General features: G+C 38.7%; 1 protein-coding gene across 1 annotated transcript in view; it reads right to left on the reverse strand.

Annotated features, from left to right (window-relative positions):
- Nucleotides 1-3,968: 3,968 nt before the first annotated feature.
- The window catches only part of CMTM6 (CKLF like MARVEL transmembrane domain containing 6), a 41,272-nt gene continuing 24,084 nt past the window's right edge, over nt 3,969-21,156 (reverse strand). The window contains exons 3-4 of the mRNA XM_061195229.1: nt 9,274-9,372; nt 3,969-6,721 (exon numbers count right to left, since the gene is read on the reverse strand). Coding sequence (XP_061051212.1) covers nt 6,599-6,721; nt 9,274-9,372 — 222 coding nt within the window. The 3' untranslated portion in view covers nt 3,969-6,598. The remainder of the gene's footprint in view (nt 6,722-9,273; nt 9,373-21,156) is intronic.

Below are 21,156 nucleotides of genomic sequence, written 5' to 3' on the forward strand. Positions count from 1 at the left end.
CTTAATCGTTTATTTTTTGGGTTAATTAAAGCTCCATAGGGTCGTCTCGTCTTATTTTGTCATTGCCACCTCTTCATGGGAAGGTCAATTTCACTGATCGAAAGTAAGTGACAATAAAACCCTCGTGTGGCCATTCATACAAGTCCTCATTTAGAGAACAAATGGTGATGTTACCTTTGCATGGTCAGGATACCTCGGTCGTTTAACAGATGTCACTGGGCAGGCAGTGCCTCTAATACTTCTTATGCTAGAGGTGATGTTTTTGGTAAATATGTGGGGTTTGCGTTTGCAGAGTTCCTTTTACTTTTTTAAAATCTTCCTTAGGTGTATAACTGTATAAAGGTTAACAGTGTATTTGATAAATAGTTTATCGTTGGTTTCGTTTATTTACTGTTAATTATCAGTATAGCATCGGTCACTGACGTAAGCTTATTCAAGGAGAAATATTTCTTGTTACTCATTAACATTACTGCTTCTATTAATAAGTCCAGTATTAAACTAGGAGTTGATTAATTTGTTGTTGGTATTAAGATAATTATTTTGTTGGTAATTCCGTGGCAGTCCAGTGGTTAGGACTCTGTGCTTCCACTGCAGGGGGCACGGGTTCAATCCCTGGTCAGGGAACTAAGATCCCGCAAGCCACATGGTGTGGCCAAAAAACAAAACAAAACAAAAAAAAAAAAAAAAAAGAGAGAAGATAATTATATTGTTGAGCTTGAATGCCTTAATTGGTGCTGCTTTTAAGCCAACTAAGGTATTGTTTATATTTACTCTCTAGATAAGGTTGTATCCTGTTTCTAAAAAGCTGTACCTTTTTAGATGAACATTTAGAAATACATTAAAATTTATAGTTGTTTTGGTAATTTTTAAAGTTGAACTAAGTTTCTGGACAACCAGCTATCACCAGGCTCATTAGGCTTATCACGTCTACTTATAAATCTTCTCACTATTTTGCCACATAGGTGAGTTTATTCTGGTAAACTGTTCATAAGTAGCTCGTCTGGCTTTGGGATATTTAACTTAAATTCTCTTTGTTAAATATTTACTAGTTAAGTCACTATGCAAAAGGTAAAAGGGATAAGCTTTGCTTTTTATTACTTTTAATATTTCTTTCATCATTACCTTATGGTACTTTATAATGTCAAAAAATTTTGGGGGACTTCCCTGGTGGCGCAGTGGTTAAGAATCTGCGTGCCAATGCAGGGGACATGGGTTTGAGCCCTGGTCTGGGAAGATTCTACATGCCACGGAGCAACTAAGCCTGTGCGCCACAACTACTGAGCCTACGCTCTAGAGCCCACGAGCCACAACTACTGAGCCCGTGTGCCACAACTACTGAAGCCTGCACGCCTAGAGCCCGTGCTCTGCAACAAGAGAAGCCACTGCAATGAGAAGCCCGCAGACCGCAACGAAGAGTAGCCTCTGCCCAACGCTACTAGAGAAAAGCTCACGTGCAGCAACGAAGACCCAATGCAGCCAAAAGAAATAAATAAATAATTAAAAAAAAAAAAGAATATAAACAAATTGGTTCCACCACTTTGCAGACCCATTTGGAAATATTTAGCCATGTTGAAATTGCATATACCCTCTGACCCAACAATTTGATTTCTAACTACACACCCAACACATGTACACAAGATGTTCCAAGTATGTTTGCTCAATGCAACACTGGTTGAAATGATCAAGAATTAAAAAAAAATTTTCTATAAACAGAGGAATGATAAGTAAATCATGGCATGTAGTATACGTATGATGGAACACCAAGTAGCAGTTAAAATGAATGAACTAGAGTTACAAATATCAGATAAATTTCAAAATACTATTGACTGGGACTTCCCTGGTGGTGCAGTGGTTAAGAATCTGCCTGCCAATGCAGGGGACATGGGTTCGAGCCGTGGTCCGGGAAGATCCCACGTGCTGCGGAGCAACTAAGGCCATGCACCACAACTACTGAGCCTGTGTGCCACAACTACTGAAACCTGAGCGCCTAGAGCCCGTGCTCCGCAATGAGAAGCCCGCGCACCACAACGAAGAGTAGCCCCTGCTCACAACTAGAGAAAGCCTGCGTGCAGCAACAAAGACCCAATGCAGCCAAAAATAATATATTAAAAAAAATACTACTGACTAAAAAAAGCAAACTATACCACGCTGTACACTGTTTATGGATACATCTATATATATGTCAGACAAGAAAAACAGGAAAGATATCCACCAAATTCAAGACAGTGTTTACCTTTGGAAAAGGAAAGAGAATAAGATTAGAGGTGGTGGTACTTGAAAAGTATAACTTCATTTTCTCTTTAAACAAGGGCCTTAAAGCAAATATGGCAAAATGTTATGATCTACTAAAGCTGGGTCGTATCTACAATAAGCATTATCCTCTGTACTTCCAGTGCTTGACATGTTTCAAAAAATTTTAAAGTAGCTAAATGCAAAGATATCAGGGAAAGAACAATACTTTCCACTTTTGTTAAACCAATTTTCTATGGTAGACATTATTTGTAGAATTATAATTTAGTGTAAAAAATAAAACAAGTTTTTCTATTTTAAATTGTTTTGGGGTAGTCAGGCCTATAGAAATTTTTTGCTTTTAATTTTAATTGAAGTACACTTGACTTACAATGTTGTAGAAATTTCTTAAACTGGGAATTTTATTTCTCCTAGCTAGGTCACAATCCTTTACATGCTTATGACAGACTGTTGATCCCTAACCCATGACGCTTTCTCTTGCTAACAGAACCAATTTTGTTCAGGTATCAGAAGGCTATATGCTTCAAAGGATATTCACAACCTAAGGGGAGGAATCTTGATTACTTTAAGCCAGTCACAGCAATTCTAGTCTCCATGTTAAAAAGTGATTTGGAAACAGGTATTTAATATCTCCTAGTAAGATAAGTAGGTGAAGTCCACCAAGGGGCTTCTGTGAAAAAGGAACACCTTGGAAGGACATGGAAGAATCAACAACCTCTTCTCTTCTGGCCTTTGGACATTGTTGTACAAGCAGATGATGCCTGGAGATGTTGCCACCATCTTGCAAAACCATAAAGGGTCAATCCAGAAGACAAACACTCTCACAGCAGAAGGTGGATGGGCAAGGACTTCCCTGGTGGCCCAGGGGAAAGACTCCGTGCTGCCAATGCAGGGGGCCTGGGTTTGATCCCCAGTCAGGGAACTAGATCCCACACGCATGCCGCAACTAAGACCCAGCATGGCCAAAATAAATAATAAATTTAAAAAAAAAAAAAAAAAGGTGGATGGGCAGAAAAACATGGAAAGAGCCTGGGTCCCTGGTGAGCCACTGAATTTACCAGTTGTGGAACTGCCCTACCCAGACTTCTTGTGAAGTAAATTTTCCTTACTGTTTAAGACCCACTTACTTAATTAGGTTTCTGCTCCTTGCAGTTGACTGCATATTGATAAAATCATGCTCTTTATCAAAACAAAACACAAAACTCCGAAGAATGTACAAATTCCACTGAGTTCTTGATGACTATAAAGACCTTGTTATTCTGTACGTCTGGAGGCAGGAATTTTGCAAACTACACAAATAGTTGTAGCTTTACCAGAACCACCTCAGTTTTGCTTCACACTTTCCCAGTCATTGAATAGCTTGAAAGAGAATGTACCTATTTTGTTTTTAGGATTGTTGGCCACACCGAGAAATGTGATCGAGTCCAAATTTGCTTCTTTGGGAGTATTTAAAGGTATATTTAGTCTGTAACATTCCTTTGTAACTCTTCACACACGGCTCCCTAAAAATGTTGTTTCAATGTGTATTCCAACTTTCCAAGAAGAGGGACAGCCCATGGGTAGGAGTTGGACGTGTTTCTTTTCTACCCATGCCCCACGCCCAGGCAGATCCAAAGTCCAGTATTCTTACCAAGGTTGTGGAGCCAACTCCTAGAACTCTGGAGAAAGCTTTCATTTAAACACCATGTTTTTATAATAATTAAACAACTACAAAGGTGTGAACAATAAAGTGGGTTTATTTAAAAAGAAGACTACAAAATTTGACATTGAGAGAGATAGATATAAAAGACTCAGGATTTAAAATTATTAAATACAAAAATGATTGACTGGCTATAAACAATGTAAAAATACATTTCCCAGTCCCCAAACAGAAGTAGAGCAGTTATAAAATTTTTGTACTGTATGTGCATTTCCCTTATAATTTTTAAGAACCATTCTAAACAGTCTATTTGTGTACAATATAAATTTACCATAAACGTTAATAAAAAATTATTTTACATTTGAGTTTACTAAGTGTGCCCTTTTCTGTAAGTAACAGTATCTTTGGTTTCAAGTTCACCTTGAAATTTTTATTTACCACAAAGATCTTTTTACTCCTAACTCCTTCTACAATAGAAGATGGAGGCTAATCAGTCATGGGTCCTGTAAAAAACAATGTGAAGAAAGGTTCTAGAGTGACCCAAAATACCAGTGAAGATATTACCTTTCGGTGGCCAGCTAAGAGGTCCATTCTGTGCCAATGAAACAAATGGAAGTGAAACCTCAGAACAAGCAGAGCTTAAGTTCCACGCCAACATGCTGTGGATGTGAGGCCAGCAGAGGACATTCCATCAAACTCAACTGAGCCCAGTGCATGAGTGGGGACCCTGAGGTAGCCCAGCTGGTCTGCTCTGAATCCCAGCTGGGTGCAGATGATACTTACTTAAAAGGACAACAGTATAGCTGGATGTGAAATTTGAGAACCTGCCTATCATAAGCTGCTTATCTTTGAACCCAAGACCCAGGCTATTTCTCCTCTCTCAGACAGCACACCTAGTAAAAACAGCATCCAAGATTGCTTTCATTATCTCCCAAGCAGGTAGTGGTGACATCACCACTAGCACTAGCATCCAAGCTCTGATACAAATGGATAAGGTTCTGAGTCAGTAAGAGCAGAAGCTGTGTCCGGACATCTGCGTCTGAAAACCATCTACAACACACAATTGGCAGATGAGAAATTAAAAAAGGATGAGGTCATTAAACTGTCTCACTGGAAACATGATTCCACTCTTTCAGACAGAAAACCTACTAGCCCAGGAGACTTTAACCAAAGTACTGAAGGATCTGATGCATGGGCTCATTGCCTGAGCCCTACAGTCTTGAGTCAAAAAAATCTACCAGGAGGACAAGAAAGGTCTAGTCTGTGAACCACTTGGTCAGAAAGGTCCCGTTTAAAACAAACAAAAAAAAGGACCCACTTCAAGAAGGGTCTTGTTCAAAGTGCCCTGGCTGGCTGGCTCTAAGACAGCCTGCCAGCAACAGACAGTTCTTCCAAATTATCAGAACTGGTTATGAAGTGTCTTCTGAGAATAGTTTGACTACTCCCTTACACCATCAACAGTATTAAACTGGGCAGGAATCTCTGGATATTCACTTTCTTAAGAAGGTCTCCTTTGAAGAAAAACCAGAGCAATGCCTATGTGGGAACAAGAACCCTAAAGATCCTGCTATATACTCTATGCAATTAAAAGGGCCCAAGATTCTGGAGAATCTGCCATCAAGGAAGCCAGAGCCAGAGGCCCAGCTATGCCTGATGAAGTAGTACATGGACCATTCTGATATGGAGACAGAAAAGGGAGGCTCTCAAATCAAAAATCAAAGATTGGGGTTTTAAAAGAAGATTGGCTCCAAAGAAAACACTGAACAGAACCTGCAGAGCTGTATTAACTTCAGTAGAAATAATCATATGGCAAAAGGGAACAAACCATTTTCTATCTCGTAGTATGAACTCATCTCTTCAGGCATTTGGAAGTGGTCGAGGCCTACTTTTATAACTACTTTCACTGCATTGTGCAAAAGTGTATCTTATCTTTGGTCCTTAGTCATGATAGCAGTTTCTTCCATTTTTCTATCTTTCTATATAAAGATCTTTTTTTTTACTTGATATTGACAACCAAAGTACAGTATAAACATGGGATTACTGATGCTGTTGCTTTTGTAACATGTACAATATCAACATCTCCCATACATTTTCTATTAGGCTATAAAAGGTCTCAGAAAGAGTTAATTATTATTATCCTAAAATGTTACAGTATAATTTTAAGGCTGAGTGAGATACAGTAAAGCCTGGGTTTTACATTTTAAGGAAAAAACCTAGACCAACATTTAAAATATTGATCTCTTAAATATACATTAAATTTTATCTAGTCATCAAAAAGCAAAGTTATAGTTAAGCAAATTAATTTAAAAATGAAACCATTTCTAAATGGATAAACTTAATCATGCTGTTTATACAGCTATAAAGCATAATTTGAAAGCTAAGCCTAGTAACAATGACAGAATAATTTATCATCAGTTGAGCTATGTGATTTAAAGGAACAATTGCCCTCACCTCCAAACAAAACAAAACAAAACAAAACTTCATCTGACACAAGTTTCAACTGTTACCAAAAGAAAATATATTTTTTAAAACAAAAAGCCCTCTGGCCCAATTTGTGGTGACTGACACACAGTCCAATCAATACTGATCAAACTGCCTTTCTGCCTTGCGCTCCAAAGGAAGTGGTTTAATAATGACAGACTCTACAAGAGCTTCTGCCAGGGCTCAGGCACCACGCAGTGGCGACGTAACACCTGTTCCCTAGAGTCTCTAAGCATTAAGTGGTTCACTAACAGTAGCCTCAGGTTTTCTTGGCCGGGGCTCCTTATGTTTTTCATAGACCATAATGAAAAAGTCAGACAGGAACACAAAACTTGCTAGAAATCCAAACACCTGAGGAGAAAAAAGGGGCAAAGATTATATGAGGAATTCTGCAATATACTGTCACATTTCCTACTTGGCTCTGATCATGTTTTATACAAGCAAGACAATTCATCAATTTATCTTAAACACATCATTCTTAACATTAGTGGTTAAAAAAATTTTTAAGGTCATCAAAAAATGGAAAGAAGTTACAAAAAAAAATTCCAGAATAATGGTCATTAGTCAAAGTCTCACAAAATATTAATGTCCTGTCTTGTGTGTGTGCGTGTATGTGTGAGGTGCCAATCTAGGAAGCTAAGGTTAATAGATGAAAAACAAAATCCTATAACATGATACAAAACACCGGATTGTTAGCAATGGTTTAGACTGACACACAGATGAGAAGAGCAGGCAGCCACGCCTAGGTAAAAATGGAAAAGGTTATTTGTATCAAAACAGAAATTCTATTTGGAAGATACTTTTAGGTTAAATGGTTCAATTACCTAAAAAATATTTTCCAGCTCACTGTCACACTGTAATGACACAGCAACATGACGCCACTACCTACTTCCTCTTCCTTAAATCACTTCTTCCTCATTGTACTCCTCTAACATCTAATCAAACATTCTGAGAATTCTGTCAAGAGACAGAAGACCATGGTGCAAATTTAGCTTCTTCACTAGCAAAACCCTTAAGGAAGGGGGCCAAAGAAGTGCTCTGTAAAAAGAGAAAATCGATGTAGGTCACGGCTAAAGTCTCAATTCTAAGGCTCCATCTCCATGAAGTTTAACATTTTGTCGTCGTTTGCTGCAGTCTCTTGCCCTTCACACCCCATCCCTCCATGCTGCCTCATTTCACTGTAAAGCAAACGGAGCTCCTAATTCATTAATTCAACTGGATGTCCCCAACACATCCAACCAAAATGTAATTATCAATTCCACCCCTTGAAACCCAAGTCCCTTCTTCACTCTGGAGTCTGTATTTTGGCTTGATGGCATCTGTCCCCTTATTTGACTGGCAAATTTATTTGACACTTTAAAGGCAGATCAGATGTCATCTTGTCTACGAAGACACCTCTGACCACCTTAGAGAGCTCCGGTCCATACAGGACCCTCTATGCATATAACCCAAATGATCTTCTAGCTCTCCTGTTCACATCATAATTTTTAAAAAAATGGACTCCCTCACCCATTTAAGTCTATATAATTTTCATAATTTAAATAGTTGCAAAAGGTAATTTCCAGCATATTATAAATACTGAGCTTTTAAACCACCAGTCACTCTTAAATATATCTAATGAAATCTGAATACTGTAACATTCTGACACACCACCTAATTAAAACACACAAATAAGCTTTTTTTTTAATAGCTGGTAATTTTAGGACATGCTTTCTTTGCCCCCCACGAACTCAACATTTCCTCAACTTTATTTTACTTCCTCCACAGGATTTTATAGTAATACATTTTTATACTAGGAAGTATTTTACTAATTCACCCTATCATACTCTTCTGCAACAAAAATATGATTACAAACAAATTAAGCATAAGGCTTTTTTTCTCTTCAGCTGGTTCATGTATCCATGACTAAATATTACTTACTGCTAGAATGCATCAAGGTTCGGCATTAATTTTATTGTTTTGTTTTTACACATTAAGTACTAAGAAACCGTGTTCACATAAATAGGTAGATATGTTATAGCCATCTAATTCTCTGAACTCCTTTTGAGTTGTTCTATCATAAAAAGCAGTTTTAATGATCTATTAGCTGACAGTTCAATTAATTACAACTTCAATTTTCTTATGAACAAAGCATTAATTGGAAATCAGCTGACTAGTAAGAGGATTTGTTAACCAGTTGTTAGTTGTTCATGTTCACAGCACTGGCACCAATTAAGTCCATGATCCTTGATTTGTAATTCTGAAGTCCACAAAGCAACAAAAACTCGAAGTTTCATGATTCACTTGGCTCAAAATTGACACAACGTAAAACTCTTTACAGTCTTTACCTATCTCTTTTACTGTGAATATTCAGATGCTTCAGAAATATTAATATGTTGGATTACAAGGTGCTGCCCAGGCCCTCTGAAGGTGTGTAATACAGTATATGCACAGTATTAACTTTCTAAAATGCAGAATATTCTGAATTCTAAAAAACATTTGGTCCCTCAAGGATTTCAGATAAAAACATTTACTTATCTATCCCTTATACTAGGCTGAACTTTGGGGTCATTTCTCCTGTCTATTCTCTACACCTAAAACAGCACCTGATATGTAGATGTGTTTCTGTTGAACCAAAAAGGGGAGAAATGTAAGATAATCAAGTCAATTTTACCACTTCCATTAGCAATAAAGTTCATATGTGGCTTCAATGGATTTTTGTTAACAAAACTCAGTCAAATTCTAAAGACAGGTTCTAGGTTTTTAAGGCTATCATATTTATTTGCTTTTAGGCCTCTAATCAAATTACACTAAAAAATAAGTTAAAAGACAAACCACTCTCCCTTACTGTATAACCTGTCAAGTACTTTCCAAATTCCATATTTCTAAGCAAATAAAAATAAGCAAAGATAAAAGTTACTTACAATTGCAGCAAGTTCAGCCGTGGTACTGTCATGTGTCAAAGAGAAAAAGATGGATGCCACCAAAAACACCAATCCTGTTCCCACAGTAATATAAAAATCCTATACATACACATAAAACATAAGGAATACAGCATGGTTAGGGTGGTTGAAAACAAATGTTTTAATTTTTAACTTTTAAAAAACTTCAGTGACTTTTTTTTCTTGACTCAAACTTACATACTTCAACTTCTAACTTTTCAATAAGCCTGGTATTTGATAAAATACCCTGTAAAGGAACACTACGCACACTCTGGACAGGGCATATTCAGAGTGTACATCACAAGATAATGTTTTAATAAAAATAGTTCTCCATTATTACTTATTGTGGAATCTAAAAAGTAAACAAATGAGTAACGAAGACCCACAGACACAGAGAATAAACTAGTGGTGACCAGTGGGGAAAGGGGAGGGATAAGATAGGGGAAGGGGATTAAGAAGTACCAACTATCACATATAAAATAAATAAGCAACAAGGATATATTGTACAGCACAGGAAAATCTAGCCGCTATTTGGTAACTAACTTTAAATGGAGTATAATCTATAAAAATATTGAATTGCTATGTTGTTCACCTGAAACTAATATAATATTGTAAAATCAATTATATTCTATTACAAATAAATACATAAAAATGAAATAAAATAAAAACAGTTCCCCAAAGGTCATGCATGTGTGTGCTTATCTTTTTCTCTAGGATGTATTAATTTTTAAAAAATATTCATTTATTTATTTGGCTGCACCGGGTCTTAGTTGCAGCACGTGGGATCTTCGTTGCCGCGTGCGGGATCTTTAGTTGCAGCATGTGGGATCTAGTTCCCTGACCAGGGATCGAACCCGGGTCCCCTGCACTGGCAACACGGAGTCTTAGCCACTGGACCACCAGGGAAGTCCCCTCTCTAGGACATATTAAGATCAAAGCCAAAGGATTTATTAAATCCCACATTACTTCCAGCAAAGAACAGCATTTTTCTTCCCTTTCAACATAATCCATGCTAGGATGGCCTCTCTGAGCGTACTTCAGTGCTTTTAAAGCACTTTGGAAAAGAGAGACTCAAAAGGATCACCCATCATTAACTAAAGACACTTAGGCTTTCTTGGAATAGCATGTCGTTTTCAATTGTGCCAAGTGGGTAATCCAACATGAGCTTGTATGATGAGATTATCTACTACATAAAAGCATCCACATCTCATCATAATGCAGCTTACAGCAATGGAATTCTTCATGGTTTGCAAGTGCTCTCTCAGGCATCACCTCAGGAGGCTCGCTCTCAAATGCCAACTGAAAACAGTGCTTGACATACATACTTGATTCAGAGGAGAAACTGGAAAAATGACAGCCACTCCAAAGTGTTTTAAGTCTGATAACTTTTTTGAGTTTTCTGAAATGCAATCTCCACTAAACCTAATATCAGTAAAACTACCCAAAACAGAATTCACTATTTTGTTAGTTCACTTAACACTTATAAGAAATTGCAGAGATTGCCTCTTTGCTTCTAAAAGAGGTGTTTTTCTGCAGCACTTTCTTTTTTCCTATTCCTTTGAATTGAATATTATTTAAATCTGTTACATACAAATATAAAACTCTATTTACTAATATTTGGAGTACACTCAAGGAGGTATTTAAATAAGACAATCATTTTGAGACAAAATAATGTAGTATTCAATAAACACGGGTTCTAGAGCGAGACTACCTGAGTTCACATTCCAGTAATATTACTTCTTAGCTACATGACTGAATTAGTTACCTAAGGTCTGTGTGCCTTTGTTTCTTCATCTGCAAAATGAGAGTAGTAACAATATCGTATTCATAGGTGATTCTATAGATTAGAGTTAATCCATGGAAAGTGCTCAGATCAGTGCCAGAAACACAATAAATGTTCCATAAACATTGGCTATTGTTATTCTTGATACAATGGGACCCGCAAGAGCATGGGATAGAAAAGATTCTCTTTCCAAAAAGATTACTGTTCCTCCCTAGACGCTACCACCACCACACACTCAAAACATTTTCTCTATAACAGAAAACTCCTTACATAAAGATTTTTTTAATTTAAGTATATTAATAAGCAGACAGTAAAAGTAATTTTTAAACCATTCAAGCAAACATGACTTCCTTACGATGTTAGGTGAAAAGTAGAACATACATACTCTACAATTACAACTATGTTTAAAACTTTCTATAAGACCCAAAAGACATACAGTAAAATATTTACAAAAGCTATTTTAGGATGAAATGACTAATTTTTCTTTTTTTCCTCAGTATTTTAAAATCAGTATTTACTCTAAAATAACTTTTTAAATGCTCAAATTTGATGTAGTAAGTGCTTTACATTTTGCTTAGTTTGACCATTATACTAAACTGGGAAATATATTGTTTCTTGTCAAAAAGATCAATGTTCTTAAACGCTACAGATGCAGCACTAAAAAACTATAAACATTTCTAAAAATATTTTTATGGAAAGTAGTGCTATTTTGCTGTTGAGATAAGAAATGAAAAAAATATTTTCAATCTTTAATGTTTAAAATATAAATTTACACATTCAAGCTACAAATCAACCAGCTCAGATGCTACTGAATTTTTCCCTTGTCCAAATCTTATCACATACTAATCTGTAAAAAGGAAGACTTTTCACAGATTAAAAATATAATTAACAAAAATTCTAAGATATTCTCCGCATCCTCTTCTTAATACACATTTCATAAAACAAATGGGTTCTGTTGTCACTGCTATACAAAGACTCTTGTGGTGATGATATGTGCCATGATAGCATCTAAAGATACTAGGGCAGTGGTTCTAGCAGCGTTCTGCCTAGGCCACATGATAGACTTCAGAGCGTGAAACTTTCCTGGGTTCAAATCTGTTTACTTTTACCCTCACTGTGTAACTTTGGACAAGTTACTTAACCACTCTCAACCTAAGTTTCCTCAACAGAAAAATGGAGCATTGAGGTGTGAAGATTCTAAATCACAGCACATAAAGTGCCTGGCACACAGTAAACACTGACAGCAGCTATTATCGGGTAAGATAATGGGAACTGCCATATATTGGCCATACCAAGAACTGCATGTATGTGTTCATCAAAGGCTTAATGGATTTGACTCAGACTCTATGTGTTTTTCAAAGTTATTTTTTTAGCTGTTTGGTATCAACTTCTTGGTTTTTAATTTTTCAAACTTAAAAGAATCATTATATATATATGTATTTTTTATTAAAGTATAGTTGAGTTACAATATTGTGTTAGCTTCAGGTATACAGCAAAGTGATTCAGTTATATTTTTTCAGATTATATTCATTATAGGTTATTAAAAGATATTGAATATTGTTCCTTGTGCTACACAGTAAATCCTTTTTGCTTATCTATTTTATGTACAGTAGTTTGTATCTCTTAATCCCACACCCCTAATTTGTCCCCTCCTCCCTTCCCTCTCCACTTTGGTAACCATAAGTTTGTTTTCTATGTCTGTTAAGTCTGTTTCTGTTTTGTATACAGATTCTTTTGTATTATTTTTAAGATTCCACATATAAGTGATATCATATAGTATTTGTCTTTCTCTGACTTACTTCACTAAGTTTAATATTCTCTAGGTCCAGTAACTAACATATTACTGCAAATGGCAATATTTCATGCTTAAAGAATTATTTTAAAAGAAGGGAATAGGAGCTCCAATCAAGACAGCAGAGTAGAAGGACGTGGAACTCACCTCCTTCCACAAATACACCAAAAATACCCCTACAAATGGAACAATTCTCACAGAACACCTACTGAACACCAGCAGAAGACCTCAAACACCTGAAAGGACAGGAAAAATCTCCATGTGATCAGGTAGGACAAAAGGGAAAAAAAAAAGGGAAAGCAGGACGGGATCTGCCGCCATGGGAGGGAGCTGGAAAAAGGAAAGGTTCCCGCACCCTGGGATGCCCCCTCACTGGCAGGGAGATCAACCAGGACAGAAAGGGAGCTTCAGAGGCACAGAGGAGAGTGCAACAACTGGTCTGTGGCAGGCAGAACAAACAGAGACCTGCACAGACGGCCGTGCCACCACCCTGCGCATCCCAGCCTGAGACACACATCTGCTGGTACGGGCAGGGGCTGGGTGCTGAAACTCAGGGTTTAGAAGACAGAACAGGGAGAGGGCTGCTGTTGGCTGTGTGGAAACAGCCTGAAGGGGCTGGAGTGTGGTGCGGTCGCAACCGGGGATGTTTGCGGAAGAAGCCCAGGCCCGTCACAGAAGTGAAGCACCATCGTTAAGTGGCGCACGAGGAGGGGATGGAGGCCGCCATAGCAGCCTCTTTCTCACGTGCCAGCCCCCACCTCCGCAGGCTCCAGGGGAGCGCACACCAGCCACCGCCTTGGGGGCTCCTGCCTTGACAGGCTCCGGCGTCCCAGCCGCTGCCTCAGCGGGCTCTGGGAGCAAACGCCAGTGGGTTGCCCACACACAGAGGCAGAGCTGAAACCACAGCTGGACCCCAGCGGCCACGCGACTTAGGAAGTAGGGCTGAAATCTCTCCCTGCAGCTGTGCAAGCCACAGACTTACACCTCCGCTGCCAGCTGTGTAAATTCAGCACCTGCAGGACATCCGAGGGACAACGGGTCCTCCCATGGCTGGGACAGATCTGGCCTTAGCAGCTGTGGGCTTTGTGGGCACATGCATGTAGGGACTGGGCTGGGCCAGGGTCTGAGCTGCCTCCATAGCCCCCACAGCAGGTCCAGGTGCACAACTACTGTAGTCCTGGAACCTGACTTCAGTGGATCTGCGCTGGTGGCCTTGTGAAAACAAGGCCAGAGGGACACCAGGGCTGACTGATGGCATTCCCAAGGTTGAGACGGGGGCAAGGGCAGTGCCAACAACAGTGTACTTTGTGAGCCCGCACAACGGGTGACAGGTGAGCACACTCACCTGTGAACAGCTCTGGCAGAGGAAAAGTCAGTGGCTCCTCTCCCAATGGGAGCAGGCCAATCCCACCTACCTTGCACCATCACTCAGAAATGCACCTGGGGGCTTCTACTCCAACAACTAGGGAACAAACCCAGCCTGATAGAGCAGTGAAAACCACAGAGCAAGGAGGAGGCCCCACTCAATATCCAGTGCAGGTTCTGGTCACCACAACACCAGTCACACCTCCTAGCAAGGGGATAACAACAGCCAGCATACACCGAGGAAAGAGGTGGCAGGCATCCAAGCTAAAAACAGCCCTCACACCAAAAAATATCAAACCCACAAAGGCTACACAGGAACACTCCCACATAAAAACAGCCCTCCAAACCACAGTAGATAATTGTTTGTCCTCAACTCATAGAGCAAGAGAAATATAAGTAAAACGAAGAAGCAGAGGAACCACTCCCAATTAAAAGATCAAGAGAATTCCCCTGAAAGAATAAACAACAAAACAGACCTCTTCAGTCTAATAGATATCGAGTTCAAAAAAGAGATAATGAAAACACTGAAGAAGTTAAGGACTATTTATAGAAATGCAGATTACTATAAAAAGAAACTAGAAACTATAAAAAGGAACCAAGAAAAATTAGAGAACTCATTCACTGAGATGAAAGTTGAGCTAAAGGCAATGAATAGTAGAACGAATAATGCAGAAGAACAAGTGACCTGGAAGATAGAATAATGGAAATCACCTAATCAGAACAGCAGACAGAAAGGCAAATGAAAAAAAACGAAAGCAACATAAGAGACCTGTGGGATAATACAAAGCATGCCAATCTACGCATAACAGGGATCCCAGAAGGAGAAGAAAGAGAAAAGGGAATTGAAGATGTTATGGCTGAAAACTTCCCAAACCTAAAGAAGATAACAGATATCCAGGTACAGAAAGCACAGAGGGTCCAAAACAAGATAAACCCAAACAGACCTACACCAAGACATATTTCTCTACAGAAATGTTGCAGGCCAGGGACTTCCCTGGTGGTCCAGTGGTAAAGAATCTGCCTTCCAATGCAGGGGACACAGGTTTGATCCCTGGTCGGGGAACTAAGATCCCACATGCCGTGGGGCAACTAAGCCCGCACACCACAACTACTGAGCCCATGCAACTCAACTAGAGAGAGAAAACCCGCACACCACAACTAGAGAGAAGCCCATGCGCTGCAATGAAGAGCCCACATGCCACAGCAAAAGAGGATCCTGCATGCCGCAATGAAGATCCCACATGCCACAATGAAGACCCAATGCAGCCCCCCCCGCCCCCCCAAAAAAAGGTGTCTATGGAAAAAAAAACAAAGAAATGTTGCAGGCCAGAAGGGAGTGGCAAGATACATTCAAAGTCCTGAGAGGGAAAAATCTGCAACCTAGGATACTCTACCCAGCAAGATTATCATTTAGAATAGAAGGAAAAATAAAGAATTTCTCAGACAAACAAAAACTAAAAGAATACAGCAAAACCAAACCCATCCTAAGGGAAATATTGAAAGGTCTTCTCTAAATAGAAAAGAAGAATCTATAGGAAAGAGAAAATCCTAATCAGAAAGTAAATCACTTAAGTAAGCTCATATACAGATTTAAAAAAAGAAAATCAAAAATTTCTGTGAAAGTGATGATAACCACAAAGAACAGCAAAAGGAAGAACATGAAGTTGTAAAAGAAGACATCAAAATCATCAAATGTGGGGGAGGAGAGTAAGAAAATGTAATTTTTTTTTCTAGAATGTGTTCGAACCTATATGATTACCAGTCTAAAGCAAATGGGAAGGGTTAATATACTTGAAAAACAGGGCAACCACAAATCAAAAACACACAATAGGTTCAGAAACACCAAAAAGAAGAGAACATAAGCATAATACCAAAGAAAGTCTTCAAACCACAAAAGGAAAAACAAAAAGGGACAAAGAAGAAACATAAAATCAACAGGAAAACAAGGTTTAAAATGGCAATAAATACGTATCTATCAATAATTACTTTAAATGTCAATGGACTAAATGCTCCAATCAAAAGACACAGAATGGCAGACTGGATGAAACAAGAGCCTACATACACTATGCTGCCTACAAGAGACCGACTTTAGGGACTTCCCTGGTGGCACAGTGGTTAAGAACCCGCCTGCCAACGCAGGGGACCCGGGTTCGAGCCCTGGTCCAGGAAGATCCCACATGCCGTGGAGCAACTAAGCCTGTGTACCACAACAACTGAGCCTGTGCTCTAGAGCCCGCAAGCCACAACTAGTGTGCCCACGTGCCACAACTACTGAAGCCCACGTGCCTAGAGCCTGTGCTCTGCACAAAAGAAGCCACTGCAATGAGAAGCCCACGCACCGCAACAAAGAGTAGCCCCCGCTTGCCGCAACTAGAGAAAGCCCGTGCATAGCAACGAAGACCCAACGCAGCCAAAAACAAATAAATAAATAATTAAAAAAAAAAAAAAGACCCACTTTAGGGCAAAGGCCACACCTAGATTTAAAGTGAGGAGTTGGAAAAAGATGTTTCATGCAAACGAAAATGACAAGAAAGTGGGGATTGCCAATACTCATATCAGACAAAATAGGCTTTAAAACAAAGGCTATAAAGAAAGATAAAGAACACTATATAATGATAACAGGATCAATACAAGGAGAGGATATTACACTTGTCAACATATATGCACCCAACATAGGAGCACCCAAATACATAATACAAACACACACCTAAAGGGAGAAACTGACAGGAGTACAGTAATAGTAGATTTTAACACCCCACTCACATCAATGGACAGATCTTCTACACAGAAAATGAATAAGGCAACAGAGATCCTAAGTGATACAATAGAACAGTTAGACTTAGTTGATATTTTCAGGACATTACACCCCCAAAAAGAATACACATTCTTTTCAAGCGCACATGGAATGTTCTCTAGGATTGACCACATACTAGGGCACAAAACAAGCCTCAACAAATTTAAGGGTATAGGAATTATTTCAAGCATCGTTTCTGACCACAACAGCATGAAACTAGAAATCAACAACAGAAAAAGAAACAAGAAAAAAAACAATTACATGGAGACTAAACAACGTGCTCCTAAAATAACCAATGGGTCAATGGTGAAATCAAAGAAGAAATTAAAAAATACCTTGAGGCAAATGACAATGAAAACACAACCATACAAAATCTATGGGGAAATTCCCCGGTGGTCCAGTGATTAGGACTCCGTGCTCTCACTGCTGAGGGCCCGGGTTCAATCCCTGATCAGGGAAGTAAGATCCCACAAGTCGTGTAGCGCAGCCAAAAAAGATAAACAAAATCTATGGGATGCAACAAAAGCAGTTCTTAGAAGAAAGTTCATAGTGACACAGGCCTTCTTTAAGAAACAAGAAAAATCTGAAATAACTTAACCCACCACCTAAAATAATCAGAAAAAGAAGAACAAACAAAACCTAAAGTCAGCAGAAGAAAGGAAATAATAACGATCAGAGAGGAAATAAATAAAATAGAGATTAAAAAAATAGAAAAAAAAAATCAATAAAACCAAGAGCTGGTTCTTTGAAAGGGTAAACAGAATTGACAAGCCTCTGGCCAGGTGCACCAAGAAGAAAAGAGACAAGACCCAAATAAGCAAAATAAGAAATGAAAGGGGAAAAATCACAACTGATACTGCAGAAATACAAAAAAACCATAAGAGAATACCATGAACAATTATATGCCAACATATTTGACAATCTAGAAGAAATGGACAACTTTCTAGAAACATACAGCCCACCAAAAGTGAATCAAGAAGAAATAATTTGAACAGACCAATCACGAGAAGTGAAACAGAATCTGTAGTAAAAAAAAACAAAAAACAAAAAAAACTCCCTACAGGGACTTCCCTGGCTGTCCAGTGGTTAAGACTCCACGCTTCTAATGCAAGTGGTATTCGAAAAGTTGGACAGCCACATGCAAATCAATGAAGTTAGAACACACCATCACACCATACACAAAAATAAATTCAAAATGGCTTAAAGATTTAAATATGAGACATGACACCATAAAACTCCTTGAACATAGACAAAACATTCTCTGACGTAAGTTGTACCAATCATACCAGTCACCCAAGGCAATAGAAATAAAAGCAAAAATAAACAAATGGGACCTAATCAAACTTACAAGCTTTTGTAAAGCAAAGGAAGCCATAAACAAAACGAAAAGACTACCTATGGACTGGGAGAAAATATTTGCAAATGATGTGACTGACAAGGGCTTAACTTCCAAAATATACAAACAGCTCAAACAACTCAATAACAAAAAAAGCCCAATCAAAAAATGGTGAGAAGACCTAAATAGACATTTCTGAAAAGAAAATATACAGATGGCCAATAGGCACATGAAAACATGCTCATCATCGCTAATTATCAGAGAAATGCAAATCAAAACTACAATGAGGTACACCACCACACACTGGTCAAAACAGCCATCATTAAAAAGTCTACAAATAATAAATGTTGGAGTAGGTGTGGAGAAAAGGGAACCCTCTTACACTGCTGGTGGGAATGTAAATTGGTATAGCCACTATGGAAAACAGTATGGAGGCTCCTCAAAAAACTAAAAATAGAGTTACCATATGATCCAGCAATTACACTCCTGGGAATACACCCAGACAAAACTGTAATTCAAAAATATACATGCACCCCAATACTCACAGCAGCACTATTTACAATAGCCAAGACATGGAAACTACCTAAATGTCCATCAACAAATGACTGGATAAAGAAAATGTGGTGTGTATATATATATATATATATATGTATGTGTGTGTGTGTATACACACACACACACACATACACACAATGGAATATTACTCAGCCATAAAAAAATGAAATCACACCATTTGCAGCAACATACTATGATGATCTCTAGGTCCATCTAAGTGAAGTAGGTTAGACAGAGAAGGACAAATACCATATGATATCACTTATATGTGGAATCTAAAATACAACACAAATGAACTTATTTACTAAACAAACACACTCGTGGACTTAGAGAAAAGACTTGTGGTTGCCAAAGGGGAGGGAGGGTGGGAAAGGGAAGGATTGAGAGTTTGGGATTAGCGGATGCAAACTAGTATATATAGGATGGATAAACAACAAGGCCCTACTGTATAGCACAGGGAACTATACTCAATATCTGTGATAAACCATAATGAAAAAGAATATATATACGTATAACTGAATCATTTTGCAGTACAGCAAAAATTAACACAACACTGTAAATCAACTAGACTTCAATAAAATTTTTTAAATGCAAAAAAATAAATAAGTGAAAGGCGGCAATAGATTCTTATGGTACAAAACTAAAGACGTACAAACGAGTATACAGAAAAAAGTAAATCTTAGGTGTATGATCAATATAGGACCCAACGCTTGCTTCTCATTAATTTAAAACAATAAAATCTTACTGCTTTGTATTTATCCAGTTCTCTCTCTATTTATTTTTGTTGCACTGGGTCTTTGCTGCTGCACACTGGCTTTCTCTAGCTGCAGCGAGCAGGGGCTACTCTTCACTGCGGTGCAGAGGCTTCTCATTGCAGTGGCTTCTCTTGTTGCGGAGGATGGGCTCTAGGCGTGCGGGCTTGGGCTTCGTAGTTGTGGCTCGCGGGCTCTAGAGCACAGAGCTCAGTAGTTGTGGCGTGCGGGCTTAGTTGCTTAGCGGCATGTGGGAATCTTGCCAGACCAGGGATCGAACCCATGTCCCCCAAATTGGTAGGCGGATTATTTTTGTTTTTTATTTTTTCTAACATCTTTATTGGAGTATAATTGCTTTACGATGGTGTGTTAGTTTCTGCTTTATAACAAAGTGAATCAGCTATACATATACATATATCCCCATATCTCCTCCCTCTTGTGTCTCCCTCCCACCCTCCCTATCCCACCCCTTTAGGTGGTCACAAAGCACCAAGCTGATCTCCCTGTGCTATGCGGCTGCTTCCCACTAGCTATATATTTTGGCAGTATATATAAGTCCATGCCACTCTCTCACTTCGTCCCAGCTTACCCTTCCCCCTCCTCGTGTCCTCAAGTCCATTCTCTACATCTGCGTCTTTCTTCCTGTCCTACCCCTAGGTTCTTCATAACCATTCTTTTTTCTTTAGATTCCATATACATGTGTTAGCATACGGTATTTGTTTTTCTCTTTCTGACTTTACTCTGTATGACAGATGCTAGGTCCATCCACCTCACTACAAATAACTCCATTTTGTTTCTTTTTATGGCTGAGTAATATTCCATTGTATATATGTGCCACATCTTCTTCATCCATTCATCTGTCGATGGACACTTAGCTTGCTTCCATGACCTGGCTATTGTAAATAGAGCTGCAGTGAACATTGTGGTACATGACTCTTTTTGAATTATGGTTTTCTCAGGGTATATGCCCAGTAGTGGGATTGCTGGGTCCTATGGTAGTTCTATTTTTAGTTTTTTAACGAACCTCCATACTGTTCTCCATAGTGGCTGTATCAATTTACATTCCCACCAACAGTGCAAGAGGGTCCCCTTTTCTCCACACCTTCTTCAGCATTTACTGCTTGTAGATTTTTTGATGATGGCCATTCTGACTGGTGTGAGGTGATACCTCATTGTAGTTTTGATTTGCATTTCTCTAATAATTAGTGATGTTGAGCATACTTTCATGTGTTTGTTGGCAATCTGTATATCTTCTTAGGAGAACGGTCTATTTAGGTCTTCTGCCCATTTTTGGATTGGGTTGTTTGTTTTCTTGATATTGAGCGGCATGAACTGCTTGTAAATTTTGGAGATTAATCCTTTGTCAATTGCTTCGTTTGCAAATATTTTCTCCCATTCTGAGGGCTGTCTTTTCTTCTGGTTTATGGTTTCCTTTGCTGTGCAAAAGCTTTTAAGTTTCATTAAGTCCCATTAGTTTAGTTTTGTTTT

Source organism: Eubalaena glacialis, chromosome 7 (assembly GCF_028564815.1).
Source record: "Eubalaena glacialis isolate mEubGla1 chromosome 7, mEubGla1.1.hap2.+ XY, whole genome shotgun sequence".
NCBI classification, from domain to species: Eukaryota; Metazoa; Chordata; class Mammalia; order Artiodactyla; family Balaenidae; genus Eubalaena; species Eubalaena glacialis.